The sequence below is a fragment of the Suricata suricatta genome, chromosome 12, assembly GCF_006229205.1.
Source record: "Suricata suricatta isolate VVHF042 chromosome 12, meerkat_22Aug2017_6uvM2_HiC, whole genome shotgun sequence".
Lineage (NCBI taxonomy): Eukaryota > Metazoa > Chordata > Mammalia > Carnivora > Herpestidae > Suricata > Suricata suricatta.
The window spans coordinates 80,848,019-80,863,680 of record NC_043711.1 but is presented as its reverse complement, the minus strand read 5'-3'; the positions used below and the strand labels follow the sequence as shown (position 1 = coordinate 80,863,680).

Below are 15,662 nucleotides of genomic sequence, written 5' to 3'. Positions count from 1 at the left end.
AGGGTTCTTGCATGTCTTGATAGCTCATTTCTTTTGATCACTGAACAATATTCCATTATGTGGATATACCACAGTTTGTTCATCCATTCACCTATAGAAGGACATCTTGGTTACTTCCAAATTTTGACAATTGTAAATAAAACTACTACAAACATTAGTGTGGACAAAATTTTTCAACACGCTTGAGTAAATATCAAGGAGCACAATTACTGGATTGTATGGTAAGAATATGTTCAGTTTTGTAAGAAGCTACCAAAGGTCTTCCAAGGTGACTGTACCATTTTGCATTCCCACCAGCAATAAATGAGAGTTCTTGTTGCTCCAAGTTTTTGCCTGCCTTTGGTATTATAAGTGTTTAGATTCTGGCCACTCTAAGTAGTGTGTAGTGATGTCTCGTTTTAATTCATACTACTCTAAGGACATATGATGTTGAACATCTTCTCATATGCTTATTTGCCATCTGTGTATCTTCTTTATTTTTAAATGTTTATTTATTTTATTTTTGAGAGAGAGCACAAGCCATGGAGAGACAGAGAAAGAGAGGGGGGGAGAGAGAGAGAGAGAGAGAGAGAGAGAGAGAGAGAGAGAGACGCAGAATCCAAAACAGGCTCCAGGCTCTCAGCTGTCAGCACAGAGATGGATGTGGGACTCAAACTCACAAACTGTGAGATCATGACCTGAGCTGAAGTTCGACACTTAACAGACTGAGCCACCCAGGCGCCCTGCATATCTTCTTTTATGAGGTGTCTGTTCAGGTCTTTGGCCATTTGTTAATTAGGCTGTTTGTTTTCTTATCGTTGGCCTTTAAGGATCCTTTGTAGGGGTGCCTGGGTGGCTCAGTCAGTTAAGCATCGGACTTTGGCTCAGGTCAGATCTCACATTGGTGGGTTTGAGCCCCGCATTGGGCTCTGTGCTGACCCCTAGCTCAGAGCCTGGAGCCTGCTTCCAGTTCTGTGTCTCCTTCTCTCTCTGTCCCTCCCCCTCTCATGCTCTGTCTCTCTCAGTATCACAAATAAATAAAACATTTTAAAAAAGGATCCTTTGTATGTTTTGGCTATCAGTCTTTTATCAGATATGTGTTTTGCAAATACCTTCTTCTGGATTGGAGTTTGTCTTTTCCTTTTCTTAACAGTGTCTTTCTCAGAGTAGAGTTTATAATTTTAATGGAGTCCAATTTATCAATATTTTCTTTCATGGGTTGTGCTTTGATATTGTATATGTCTCCATGTTTTAATCTGTCTTTCCTATGACCAGATAGATAAATCACAGCATAGGGCAGTAAACTGAAAGAGCAGAAGGGTAGGAATTGACCCCTGGTCTCGTCCATGCAGCCATAGGCTCCCTCCTATGGATTTCTGAACAGCAATCCAATGTACCACAAATCATGAGTGCAAATTCCTACTGCAGGAGCCTGAGCTCTGCTTCCAAATACTTGAAAACATATCCCAAACAAGAAAGCAGGAGAGAAATCCAGTTACCAACTAGGTAAGTTGAAACACTGCCAGCTGTATTTTCCACTGCTTGTACCCAGTTCCTCTGTGCTATGCAGGGGTACAGAATCAATTTAGTATAGAGCTCCATGGGCCCCTGGCAGGTGCTGTGAAGTAACCTTCTATATTATTGCATCAGGGGATGCAATAATACAGAAAGGTGCCACCGGCTCCCCACCTCACTGTCCACCTCTTCCCGTTGTTCCCCCTTGAAATGAAAGCTAACGTCAGGCGCTTTCAACTGAGACAACATGCAGGAAGGGCTCATTGATCCTCGTCTTCTCTGCTTCCTTCCCACCTCTGCCTCCCCTCTACTGAGAACTTCCCACGCAGGGTACCAGATACCTCTCAGCAACCACATCTCTAGACCTTGGTATTCCTACAATGGTGGATACCATCTTAACAACCACGATGGCTGGTTGGCCATGGGAAATGTCCAGGCTTTGGACAGCCTTGCATCCCTAGGGGAGATCTAGACTAACGAGCTCAAGGATCAGTATGTCTTGGCAGGAAAATCAGGGCCCCAATCATGAAAAATCATTCATACCATCTTGGCAAACTCAGCTCTTTGGAGACAATAACCCACCAGCATCCCAGTGCCATTGTGATTGGCAGAATAATGCCACTCCTCCCTGTCCAAGATGTCCTTGTCTTAATCCCCGGATACTGTGAAATGTTGCTTACATGGCAAAAGGGGCTTTGCAGATGTGATTAAGGACCTTGAAAGGGAAAAGTTAGTCTTTAGTAGCCCAATGTACTAACAGGTATCCCTACATGTGAAAGAGGGAGGCAGGAGCCAGTCAGAGAAGGAGATGTGATGACCAGCAGTTTGGAGTGATGAGTGGAAGAGAAACACGAGTCAGGGAATGTGTCAGTTTCTGGAAGCCGGAAAAGACAAGGAAATGTGTTCTCCCCTCGAGGCTCCAAAAGGCACGTAGCCCTGCCAAACCCATTTCAGACATCTGACCTCTGGAGCTGTAAGATAATGAATTTGTGTTTTAAGCCACCAAGTTTGTGGTCATTGGTTGCAGAAGCCATAGGAAACTAGCATAGCCAGTGACTTTTTTGGGGGCAGTCAGAAAACCTGGAGCCTTGGACCCCACTTCTCTTCAGACTGCCGGTCTTTGGAAGGGTCCTCGCCCCTTTCTGACTTATCACCCAGCAAAAAGGCAAATAGATATTCAGGAACTTGCAGGACAAGACAAGCTGTCAGGAAAGCCTTTAGCACTCATATCTTTTATTTAAATATTTCTTTCATGATTTTTAAAAGTTTACCATCCAAACCACAGCTGTGACCAGAATCCAGCTGTCCCAGGTACTAGAAGAAATATCAACTTGGGGTCTCCTGAGAATGGCAGATTGGAGATGGCTAGAGTCAAAAAGAGACTGTCCAGTTCAGCCCACCCACTTGGCAGATGAGGCACTGTGGCTGGGAGGCCGGTGGGTGTCCAGGAGTGGGAGGGGCAAGCAGGCACCAGACAGAGGGCGCAGATCCCATCTCTTGGGCATCAGCTGGGTACCTGGCCCTGCCTGGGCCCCGCCCATCATGGCTGCTGTTGGTACTGGCTCTCAGTGGCTGTATAGAAGTCATCCAGCACACTCTGGATATATTCGAAGGTGGGCCGCTCCTCAGGGCGGTTCTTCCAGCAGCGCGTCATGATGTTGTAGAGTCCCTCAGGGCAGTTCTGGGGTTGAGGCATCCGGTATCCATGCTCCAGTGCCCGGATCACCTCCGGGTTTGACATCCCTGAGAAGGAGCCGCGGAGTGAAAAAGGGAGGGACTGGGACAGGGAACCCAGGGGTGGCAGACACTGCTGCCTTCCCAGTAGCCATCACTTCTTACCTCCCGTGGGAGCTGAGCCCCTCGCACTGTGAAAGCCAAGTACCCCTTCCCCTTCTGATTGGCCAAAACACACCCAGGTTTGGCTAATGGGAGCTGAAGGGCATTCTCCCAGGAGCCATCACTTTTTACCTCCTGTGGGAGCTGAGCCCCTCCCCCTGTGAAAGCCAGGTACCCCTTCCCCAGCCTCCCCTGCAGGTGGGGCAGGGACATGGCACCCAGTTTGGGCCAATGAGAGCTGAGGGGCATCTCCAGGGAGACTGCCAGGAAAGGTGTTCCTCCCAGATGAGAAAAGAGGCCTTGGAAGATACACCCTCCTCTGTCCTTCAGCACTGAGATACATGGCCCTTGAAGCTGCAGTCGCCACACAGGGAACACAATCACAGAGAAGCTAACCCAGAGTCCCGAGTGCCATTGAGCGCCTGAACCAGCGAGTCACTAACGCCAGGCTCCTCATCATGGGGACTAATAACTTGCCTACTGTTTCCACCACGCTTAGTTATTTTGTTACTTTCAGCCCAATGCATCCTAGTGGATTCAGGTTCTATAACCCATTGCCCGGTTTTTACTGGTGTACTCTTAGAAAAATCAGGCAGCCTGTCTCTCTATCACTATGTTAGTGGGACCATTTCCTTGTCCAATTGAAGGTTTTGTGGGATATCCATAAGAACAACCTTCCACATGTCTATGAGCCCCAATTTAATATTGCTACTCTGGAGCACCAAACGCATATATCCAAGTGCTTCTTTGAACATCTTAGATGTTTCAAGTCACCTCAAATGTAACAGGGCTAAACCAGAACTCTTGAATTTCTAAACCTAGACCATTGTCTACCCAGCTGCTCAACTAAAACCAAGAGGATCAACCTTGAATCTTTTGTCTCTCTCCCTCTCTCTCTCTCTCTCTCTCTCTCTTTCACCTTCCACATCAGCAAGTCACATTTTCCCTCTTTTGAAATGTAATAGCAACCTGTCAACTTTTGTCTGTCTCCACCGCCTTTCCCCGTCCCCACTGCTGTGGCTGTTCCCTTCTCCTCAGCCCACAATCCACTCTCCATGCTGAACCTAAGCATCACTTAAAGATGGGAATCAGATGATGCCACTTCCCTGCTCCAAAGCCTCCAATGGCTCCCGTACACTTTGACCCATGACCATGGGCCCTACCTGATCTGGCCTCTGCCAACCATATCTTCACCATCTGCTCTCATTCCTTGTCTCCAGCTACCAGGCTTCCTTGCTTTTCCTCGGGCACACCTCTGGGCCTAAGAGCTAGCAAGCCACACCTTCTTTGTTGTTGTTGTTGTTAAATTTTTTTTTAACATTTATTTTTGAGAGATAGAGATAGAGTATGACCAAGGGAGGGGCAGAGAGAGAGAGACACACAGAATCCGAAGCAGGTTCCAGGCTCTGAGCTAGCTGTCAGCACAGAGCCTGAGGCGGGGCTCGAACTCACAAACTGTGAGATCATGACCTGAGCCGAAATCAGACACTTAACCGACTGAGCCCCCCAGGTGCCCCACAAGCAATGCCTTCTACCTGGAGTCTTTTCTCTGGCTCCTCAGTGAGCTGTCTTTCAACTCAAATATAACCTGCTCTGACAGGTGCTGGGGAGCCCCATGTCACTCCCTCTCAAACATCCTGCTTCATTTTCTCCTCAGCAGTGATCTCCAGCTGTCTGTTTTGTATGTGTTCTTCTGGGCTAGGATGTGCTCCTTAGGAGCAGAGACCTCGTCTCTCACTGTATCCTCAGTGCCCGACACATAGTAGGTGTTTGATCAACAGTGATGAATGAACCAAGTGTCTACATCTTTTATTTCTAATCTCTTTAAAAATGTTTTTTTAATTTATTTTTAAGAGAGTACAAGCAAAGGAGGGGCAGAGAAGAGGGACAAAGGATCTGAAGCGGGCTCTGTGCTAACAGTAATGAGTCTGATGTGGGGCTTGAACTCATGATCTACAAGATCATGACCTGAGCCAATGTCAGAAGCTCAACCGAGTGAGTCACCCAGGTGCCCCCTTTAATATTTTTTAAAGAAATTTAATTTTTAAAAATTTTTAAAAAATTAAAAAAAATTTAAGAATCTCAAGAATACTGCACTGTCAGCACAGAGCCCAGTGTAGGGCTCAAACTCACATACCTTGGACCATGACCTAAACCCAAAATCAAGATCCAACACTTGACTGAGTCACCTAGCTGCTCCTATTTCTAATCTTCATAGCCACTTCTGCAAGGTTGATGTCATTACCTATATATTTAAAAAGTGAGGACACTAGGGTAGGAGAAGTGAAGTGAATTTCTCAAAGTCACCAATGCCAGGTAGTGTTGATGGGGTAAGATTCAAATTCAGGACGGTTTCTAGACAAAGTCAGGGACCCTTTAGATCTACCTTTCCCCTTCTCCCCAGTATTCTGGCTACAGATACATCAGGACACATCCCAACCAGAAAGGAACAGAAAATGACATTATTTACTGAGTCCTGGGGAATCTACATGTTGGATATATCTTTGTACCTATGTGGTCTACTTAGCATAGGGTGCTGCCCATAGGCACTGGGGATACATTCATCCATTCAACAAATAGTTATTAAGTATCTACTATGTGCCTTTCACAGAAGTGAGCAGTGCCGATATATTAGTGAGGTATACAGATGCATTTTCTTGCCTCATGGAGCTAGTGTCTGGTGGGGAAATTTTTAAAAAATTTTTTAATGTTTATTTTTGAGAGACAGAACAAGAGCTGGGTAGGGACAGAGGGAGGGATACTCAGAATCCAGAGCAGGCACCAGGCTCTGAGCTGTCAACACAGAGCCCGACACAGGGCTCAAACCCATGAACCATATCTTGATGCTCAAAAATAAACATTTTAAAAATGCAGATTCCTGGCTACAGCTCCAGAGATTGCGATTCAGTAACTATAAGTAGTATCTGGAAATGCATTAAAAAAGGGGAGGGGTGCACCTGGAAGGCTCAGTCGGTTGGGCATCTGACTCCAAGTCGTGGTCTCGCTGCTCAGGAGTTTGAGCCCCGCGTGAGGCTCTGTGCTGACAGCTCAGAGCCTGGAGCCTGTTTTGAATTCTGTGTCTCCCTCTCTCTGCCCCTGCCTGGCTCGCACTCTCAAAATAAAAAAAAGTTTTTTTAAGTGGGTGTGTATTTCTTAAAGTTTATTTTGAGAAAGAGAGAGAGCATGAGCAAGGGAGGGGCAAAGAAAGAGAATCCCAAGCAGGCTCGGCACTGCAGGGCTCGAACTCAAGAACCGTGGATCATGACCTGAGCCAAAATCGAGTTGGCTGCTTAACTGACTGAGCCACTCAGGGGCCCCAGGGTGTGTATTTTGGAATCAAATAGCCAGAACCTTGTGACTGCTTGTATGTAGCAAGCGGTGAGAGAAAAAGAAGGATTAAGGAAGCCCCCAGATTTTCAGCTTAAGAAATTGGGTGGATGGTGGTCCCTTTAACTGAGATGCGGCAGGTGAGGAGAGGTTGGGGGTCAAGGATCAAGATCTCTGTCTGAATGGACACACTGACAAGTGCCGCAAGCTGATGCCCCCTTCCCTACCTGGGTAAGGGATCCGGCCATAGGTGATGATCTCCATCAGCAGAATACCGAAGGACCAGACGTCTGACTTGATGGTAAAAGAGCCAAAGTTGATGGCTTCAGGAGCTGTCCACTTGATGGGGAACTTGGCCCCTGTGGGGTTGGACAGAGCAGAGTCAGGGAGAGTCTGGGGACAGTCAGGGCTGGCTGCGTGCTAGGGAACAGGACGGGGCACAGCTGCTACTATCTGCCCCTTTAGTCCCACCTCTGAGGAAGCAGGGCATATCTATCCTGAGGACAGATATCTAGAGTGGAGAGGAGTGGGCAGAAGGGTCTGGGGTGTGGCAGGGGAGCTGACACTCTGGGCCACCCCATTGATTCAGCTGATACCCAGTGAACTACAGCTCCTGAAGAGTGGGGTCTTCAAGGCCTCGTATAAGTGGAATCTCACGATATGCCATCCTTGTGTCTGGCTTCTCTCACTTAACATGATTCTTTGAAGGTTTATCCAGGGTTGGCATGTATCAGTACTTCATTCCCTTTTGTGACTGAATAATATTCTGCTGTTACTTCCACTTTCTGGCTGTTCTGAATAATGTTGCTATTCATATGCAAGTTGGCCTGTTTGTGAATTTTATATAAATGAAGCCATCCTGCAACTACCCTTTTTGGGGGGAGGTCTCATTTCTTTCATTTCAATATTATATTTGTAAGACTTACATGCAACCATTTTGCTGCATGTAGCACAGGTTTGGAATTTTTCATTGCTGCATAACATATTATATGAATGGACCACAACTTATATATCCATTCTATTTATGGACATTTGGATGTTTCCCAGGTTTCATCTATTACATATAAAGTTGCTGTCACCCATAAATCCAACATACACTTGGCTAGCGCAATCTAAAATTGATCAGAGTCACTGGGTGCCAATGCAGGTCAGGACACCCTGTCCAGGAGGGCTCCATCAAGCTTAGTGACAACAGAGCCACTGCTAGGACAGAAACGTGTCTCAACTCTCAGTGCTCACGACCCAGCCAGGTGGGCCCAGTGGGCCCCGGCTGGGCTCCCTACCTTCCCGGGCCGTGTACTCGTTGTCCTCGATGACGCGTGCCAGGCCGAAGTCGGCAATCTTGCACACCAGGGATGCAGAGACCAGGATGTTGGCAGCTCGGAGGTCTCGGTGAATGTAGTTCCTCTTCTCGATGAAGGCCATGCCTTCTGCGATCTCCACCCAAAAGAGAGACACCTTCCTCCTCACAAGTGGCCCAGCCCAAGGTGGGTCCCACCCCAAAACACGAGAGGAGTGTTCAAGTTTGAGAAACGGGGAAATGTGTGCACCCGGCTTCCCCCTTCTTATGGAAGGGCTGGCATTCCTCTAGCATCATGTCCAGGCTGCGGGGAACCTCAGGGCCTGGTTCTCTTTGAGGGTTTTTCTCTAGGGTTCCTGAGCCTCCAGAGACTACTTTGAGGAAAAAGCAATGGCATTATTTTCCCAGATCCTACACACACACACACACACACACACACACACACACACACACGCACACACACACACATACACACACGATACTGTGAGGTACTTTCATCCCCAACCCTCTTTCTGGGGACAACCTAGGATAACGTCATATTCTGCTGTATCTCTTGTACTGTCTTCATCCTCAAGCTTAGGTAAGGAAAATTCATTTATTTATTCAACAAACATCTACTGAGCGTTTCCTGGGTGTCAGGCCTATTACCTGAACAGGTGCTGGGCAGGCAGGGTCCTGCAGGTGGTAGTAAGGGCCGTAAAGGAGAGAGCAGAGCAGCAGGACATGAAGTGTAGAGGGCTGTTTTGGACTGGGTGGTCAGGGAAGGCTGCTTTGAGGACGTGACGTTTTAGCAAAGATCTGAGTAGTGATACTAAGTGTGTCAAAAGCATTCCTGGGCAGCAAGAACATCATATGCAAAGGCCCAGAGGTAGGAATGAGTTTGGGTGTTCATGGAACAGGCGGCTGGGCAGAAGTTGCCACAGGGAGTTGAAATTGAGAGGGAGGTGGTTGATTGTGAAGAACCTTCTAGGTTTGGAGAGGAGGTTGGATTGTATTCTGAGTGCAGTAGGAGGATGCAGAAGGACTGGAGCAGGAGTATGACATGATCTGATATATATTTTAATGCCATTATGGCTGCTGAATGAATAATAGACTATATGGAAGATTCTCTTTTGTTGAGTTTTTAAAAAATGTATTTAAGTAATCTCTCCATGGGGCTTGAACTCATGACACCGAGATCAAGAGTTGCATGCTTTTCCAACTGAGCCAGCAAGGTGCCCCTATCTGGAGGACTCTTATTCACATTGAATGGGTCCTTGGAAGCCTCTGACAGAAAGATGTGGGATTTTTTTTTCCTCAAAGACATTTTTCACTTACAAGGGTTTGTACATTTAACTCTCATAAGAGGTTTATAATGAACTCCCAGACACCCAGAAAACAGCACTTATAATTTACAAACTGGACTCTGAGCTCCTTGAGCCAGGTCTTATTACAATATCTTTATATGTTTTATAGAGGGAGGACACTTTTTCCAGATCATACCCCCAGGAAAATTCTGAATGTCAGATTCAAACCAGCTTGTGGATATCCAATACCTGTGGCCCATGTTGCCTCTAATTACTGCAGAACTCCAGTGCTCTGGAGGATTGCAACTGGGCGCAATCTGCTGAGAGTTTGGGGGTGGGGTGGGGGTGCCTGGCAAGACAGACCAAACCAAAACGCAAGCCTACTCAAGGTCAGAGGCAAGTGGGTGGCACACTTGCAGGAAGTGGCCAGCAGGGGGCACCCGTGGCTACCGGAACTGAGGTACGAGGCTTCAAGCTTTCCAACAAAAACTTGGGTCTCTGCTTTTGTTTGGAATCTCAGGCTAGGGGTGAGATGAGACAAGGTCTCCGCGGGGGACAAGGTCAAGGGGAGGGGGATATTTATCAGGAGTCCTTAGACGACAGAATAGTTAACAAGGGCTATTATGTTAATGGCAAACATCGTAGCTTATTCATTTATTGTAAGATGATACTTAAGCTGAAATCGCATTTACTCTGTGCTTTGGGGAGGCATGATTGCTATCAGCCATATTTCACAGGCAAGAAAGGTGAACTCTAGAGAAATAAGTAACCGGTCCAAGTGAACACTAGAATTGGAACCCCAAAAGCCCAGCTCAGCTTCTGTGCACTAATCCATTACTCTACCTGGATTTTTGGCCTTGGATTTGGCAGATCAGCCACTAAGGCTACTAGTTACTATTTTTTAGTACCCATAGGCAGACATTCATGTTATTGATTTTCACATATGCTCAGTGGGGCAGGTGGGATTAACCCAATTTGGGAGATAGTAAAGGTTAATGGAGTTGGACCAGCTCAGCCTGAGCCCCAGAGCACTGAGACCTCAGGCAAGCTACTTCACTCCTCTGTGCCTTCCTTTTCTTCTCTGCAAAGTGAGGACAATAATAGAACCTGCTTCTGAGGGGTCATGTGAGGATTAATCCTATAAGCCTACATCAAGGGTTTACAACAGTGTCTGGCACATAAGTATTCACTGTAATAGTGGCTATTCATGCTCCCTGTTGAGGAAAGTGGCCTCAGAGAGGTTAGGCAACTTGCTCAGAGCTACACAGTCAGAGCTGAGATCAACACTAAAACCCTGTGTGACTCCTAAGCCCGTGTACTCACATAGCATTGCTTCTCAAGGGTTTGTCGCCTGAATGAATAATGGAGAGGTTCACTGGGCTCAGAGTTGGTCTAAGAACTAGGAGCTGCTGGGGTGGTGAGATTTCATGAGCACCAAGCCAGGCTGCCTTGATGTGGAGTGTTTAAACTTGGGTTTGCTTCTGAGACTTATCGGGGAACCCACAGAATGAGCTGGGAAGGTCTGGAGGGCTATTCTGGCTCCAGGCTCCTCAAACTGAATCCTGCTGTACCTCAAGGTTGTCTTGGGGGTGGGGGAACAAGGCAAAGGGTGCCCTCTTCAATCAGAGCCATTCTGTTTTAAAATATTCAGCTACTGGGACGCCTGGGTGGCTCAGTTGGTTGAGCATCTGACTTTGGCTCAGGTCATGATCTCACGGTTCAAGAGTTTGGGTTCCGGGTCAGGCTCTGTGCTGACAGCTCAGAGCCTGGACCCTGCTTCAGATTCTGTGTCTCCCTCTCTCTTTGCCCCTCCCCATTTCTCTTTCTCTCTCTCTCTCTCAAAGATAAATAAAAACTTTTTAAAAATCAAAAAAATATTCAGCTATTGTATAAAATTTCATTTGACCAACAGAATATGGCTTGAAAAAGGGCTTTTGAACTTGGAAAGCACAAGAGGTGGTCTAATTCCCTCGTTTGACAGATGAAGACACCGAGGTTCATAGTAGATCTGAGGCCCAGATGGCCAGTTGGTGACAGGGCTTGGGCATCTTCTACTGCACAATCTGCCTCTTGAGGCCTGGAGGTGAAGACCAGGTACCCAGGTTGCCTCCTTCCTGTCCCCAGACTCTCTGCTCCTGGACACACAAGGGCCAGGAACCTCTTTCCCTCCCTTGGTTTCTGTTTTCCCATCTGTGAAGCAGGGAGGGTGGCTTTGCCCAGCCTGACTCTCCTCCAGCAAGATTACTGCCAGTTTGATGGTTATAATTTAGTTATTGGCCAGACTATTGTTTCCCTAGGGACAGACCCATTAAAGTGAAAATACCACGCCTTGATTTCCATGTGCCTCTGGCATTCCAGGCTCCAACATTTAAAACCTTTTTTGGGGGGCATCTGGGTAGCTCAGGCGTTAAGTGTCCAATTTGCACTCAGGTCACAACCTCAATGTTCATAAATTTGAGCCCTGTGTCGGTCTCTGTGCTGACAACTCAGAGCTTGGAGCTGGCTTTTGATTCTGTCTCCCTCCTCTGTCTCTGCCCCTCCCCCACTCATGCTCTGTCTGTCTATCAAAAATAAACATTAGAGGGGCGCCTGGGTGGCTTAGTCAATTAAGCGTCTGGCTCCGGCTCAGGTCATGATCTCGCGGTTTGTGGGTTCGAGCCCCGCGTCAGGCTCTGTGCTGACAGCTAGCTCAGAGCCTGGAGCCTGCTTCTGATTCTGTGTCTCCCTCTCTCTCTAACCCTCCCCTGCTTGCGCTGTCCCTCTCTATCTCTCAAAAAGAAATAAATTTAAAAACAAACTTAAAAAAATTAGAAAAAAATTTAAAGCCTCTTTTTTATACCTCTGGACATTCCTCCTTCCCTCCACTCCCCTAGAATTTTCATACTCAAATGAGTTCTGACTTAGAGATCTCCAGAAGGCACAGCCCTAGGCCCTAGGTACATCTCACTTAACACCCCCCAGGCTGCAAACCACACCCCCTTCATCTATGTGAGTCCCAGATACCAACTGACCAGGCCCAGCTCTTTTGTTTTTCCCCAGTGGGCTTTGGCACAGGCTGTTTCTTCTATCTAGAATACCCTTCTCTCTCCATTTCAGCTGCCTAATTTCTTTTCTTTTTTTTAATAACAGATGTAAAGTTAATTTTTTTTAATGTTTTATTTTTGATACAGAGAGAGACAGAGCATGAGAGGGGGAGGGGCAGAGAGCGAAGGAGACACAGAACCGGAAGCAGGCTCCAGGCTCTGAGCTAGCTCTCAGCACAGAGCCTGATGCGGGGCTTAAACCCACGAATGTGAGATCTGACCTGAGCCAAAGTCGGAGGCTTAACCAACTGAGCCACCCAGGCGCCCCTCAGCTGCCTAATTTCTACTCACCCTTCAGGATTCATCCTAGAAGCCTCTTCCTCTGGGAAGCCCTCTTGGGTTGCTCCTGGACCACGCTAAATGCTCTAGCCATGTACTCCCACAGCGTCCCTCTCCTCCCTTTGTCCCACAGAGAGAGAGGATGACAGAGGACAGATGTGAAAAGCACTCAGACCAGGGGTAAGAAGAGCTGCAAAGAGTAAAGGGAAGATGAGAAAGAGGGATTTTAACAAGTGTTTCTGGGGTCTGTGTACATTATTTGTGTGCTGATACTGCTTTCTTTCAATGCTGAGCCAGAAACGCTTGGGTAATGGCTCTCTCAGAGATTCAGTTGTTTAATGTCCATAAACTCTGGCAGGAGAGACATACTCTCCATTTCATTCACTGTCATATCCCCCCAAATCAACACAGTGATTTAGGCGAACTACTTAACCTCACTGGCCCTCCACTTCCTCATCTTCTCTGTGCCTTAATTTCCTATTCTGTACAATGGGATAACAATTACTTATCTGTGGCCAGACTGTTACACTGGTGACCCCCCAATGGACTATGCCTCCTGGGAATTGTGCCCTTGTGCAGTCCCCTCACACACTGACTCTGGACCGGGCTGTGGGCCGTACTGTGGCCAATGAAACAGTCGCAAGCGTGATGGGAGCAGAGGATTCCTAAGGCCTTGCACACGTAGCTAGGCCCTTCGGAATACTCCCTCTTGGAACCAAGCCACCATGTCGTAAAGAAGCTCTGGCTGGACTATCAAGTGATGAAGGGCCACGGGAGAGAGACCCCAGAGGATGAGCTGCCATGTTGGCCCTTCCCGCCCCGGGCAAGTTCTCAGCAGAATGCATCCGCATGAGTGACCTCAGTTTCTCCATGTGGAGCAGAAGAACCACCCAGCCAACCCACAGAATCACAAGAAATCATACATTGTTGTTAATTCAAGCTACTAAGCTTTGGAAAAGCTGTCCATAAGAACAGATCATAAAAATCCCACGCTCTAAGGGTAATGTGAAGCCTAGAGCAACCGGTACCTACAGGACACATATAAAAAAGTATACAGTTGACTCTTGAACAACATGGGGGTAGGGGCACCAACCCCTGCACAGTCAGAAATCCACATCTAACTTCTGACTCCCCCAAACCCTAACTACCGATAGCCGGCTATTGACCGGAAGCCTTACCGAAAACATAAACAATTGGTTAATAAGTGATTTGTATGTTATACGTATTTATATCCTATATTCTTACAATAAAGTAAGCTCGAGAAGATAATTGTTGTTAAGGAAATCGTAAGAAAGAAAACATACGCTTACTACTGTACTCTATAAAAAAGAATCTGCTTGTAAGTGGACCTGCCCCAGTTCAAACCTTGTTTGAGGGTCAACTGTACTGTATTAGCTTGTATTAAGTTAGCTATTACTGTCGCTATAATTATAACGTGAGTCCAATAAGACCGTGTCACATAAGGCACTGAATTCCTGTCCCCTCCCCCATTAGACTCTCACCTGGGCTGAGAAGTCGATGAGCTTTGGCAATGGCTGCTTGCTGCCCTCTACACTTTTCAGGAAGTCCAGCAGGCTTCCTGTGGGGGAAGGGGAAACAGTGGTAGCGAGCTCACCATTTCTGGTGTATGGTTAAAGCTGTTCATGGTGATGGATTTAAATAAAAATATTTATTTGCCACCCCTTGCATTTGAGAAATAGAATTTGAGTGTTTTTAAAAATGATTTTGTAGTTCCTAGACCAGGGCAATCATTATTTCTTTTGGCAGAGAAAGAGCCTTTCGAGCCGGGCTGACTGGGGCCACGATTTTATGGCGCCGTCCTAACTGTGTATTTAGAAAATGAAATGAGGTTTCAGGTTTCAAAATCACACCGCAGGAGGCTGTGTGAGATGCTGCTGTTTATTGAGAAATGGGCAAGGATTGAAAATGGTTGTGGAGGGATAGCCTTTAAAAAAAAAATCATCATCATCATCATCCCAGGGCGCCTGGGTGGCTCAGTCTGTTAAGCGTCTGACTTCCACTCAGGTCATGATTTCACGGTTCGTGAGTTCCAGCCCTGCGTCGGGCTCTGTGCTGACAGCTCAGAGCCTGGAGCCTGCTTCAGGTTCTGTGTCTCCCTCTATCTCTGCCCCTCCCCTGCTCATGATCTGTCTCTCCCTGTCTCTCAAAAATAAATGTTAAAAAAATTTTTTATATGAAAAAAGTGTTTTTTTAAAAAAGTCCCTGAGAAATCACAGGCCGGCAGGGTGTGGGCAGCCAGGAACGAGTGCTTGGCCAAATATTCCAGAGCATTGATCCACACGGGGGGGTGGCTGGTGAGGCAAGGAGCTGCCCCCAGCCTCCAAGACATATAGTGAACCCATAAGCCTCTTCTACCATTACCCTGCGGGGCTCTGGCCACACTCCCCTCTCCTGTAGCTCCATGAGCTCCCTGTCCCCCTGGGATTCCCTTAACATGACTTTACCCCATGAACCAGGAGGGCTGGGCCACTGCCTGTGAAGGCCCAAGTATTCAAGTTCAAGAAAAGCTCCTTGCCAGACTGGGGGCATCTCGAGGCTAAGAACCATGTCAGGGTCACCTCTGAGTCCATCATCGACTAGTCTGAGCCGCAGCCCGCATCCCCAGCCCCCAGAGTGCAGCACCTTTGGCCATGAACTCCGTGACGATGTAGATGGGCTCCTGGGTGACCACTGCATACAGCTTCACCAGCTTATCATGCCGAAGCGTCTTCATCAGGTTGGCCTCTGCCAGGAAGGACTCCACAGACATGCTCCCTGGTTTCATCATCTTCACAGCCACCTTGGTGTGCTTGTTGTAGGTGGCTGGAGCCGGAGAGGGAACGGGAAAGGTGGTCAGAGCCCACTGCTCTTTCCCCACAGCTCTGGAAGGCCCAGCTGCAGACCTGCCCCTCCAGAAAGCCTTCCCGGCTTATCTCAGTCCTCCGAAAGGGAAAGGTTTTGGCCTCAGAAAGATGAGAGTTTGAAGGCTAGTGCACCACGTCCTAGCTTTGTGCCCTTGGGCAAGTCACTTAACCTCTCTGAACTGTGGTTTCCTCA

The 15,662-nt window shown here is 47.4% G+C and overlaps 1 protein-coding gene across 4 annotated transcripts in view; it reads right to left on the bottom strand.

Annotated features, from left to right (window-relative positions):
• Nucleotides 1-2,697: 2,697 nt before the first annotated feature.
• HCK (HCK proto-oncogene, Src family tyrosine kinase) overlaps nucleotides 2,698-15,662 on the bottom strand; it is a 42,821-nt gene continuing 29,856 nt past the window's right edge. For all 4 annotated transcript variants that reach the window (XM_029916191.1, XM_029916194.1, XM_029916192.1 and 1 more), the window contains 5 exons: nucleotides 15,249-15,428; nucleotides 14,108-14,184; nucleotides 7,941-8,094; nucleotides 6,885-7,016; nucleotides 2,698-3,237 (listed from right to left, as the gene is read on the bottom strand). In XM_029916191.1, coding sequence (XP_029772051.1) covers nucleotides 3,035-3,237; nucleotides 6,885-7,016; nucleotides 7,941-8,094; nucleotides 14,108-14,184; nucleotides 15,249-15,428 — 746 coding nt within the window. In that variant the 3' untranslated portion in view covers nucleotides 2,698-3,034. The remainder of the gene's footprint in view (nucleotides 3,238-6,884; nucleotides 7,017-7,940; nucleotides 8,095-14,107; nucleotides 14,185-15,248; nucleotides 15,429-15,662) is intronic.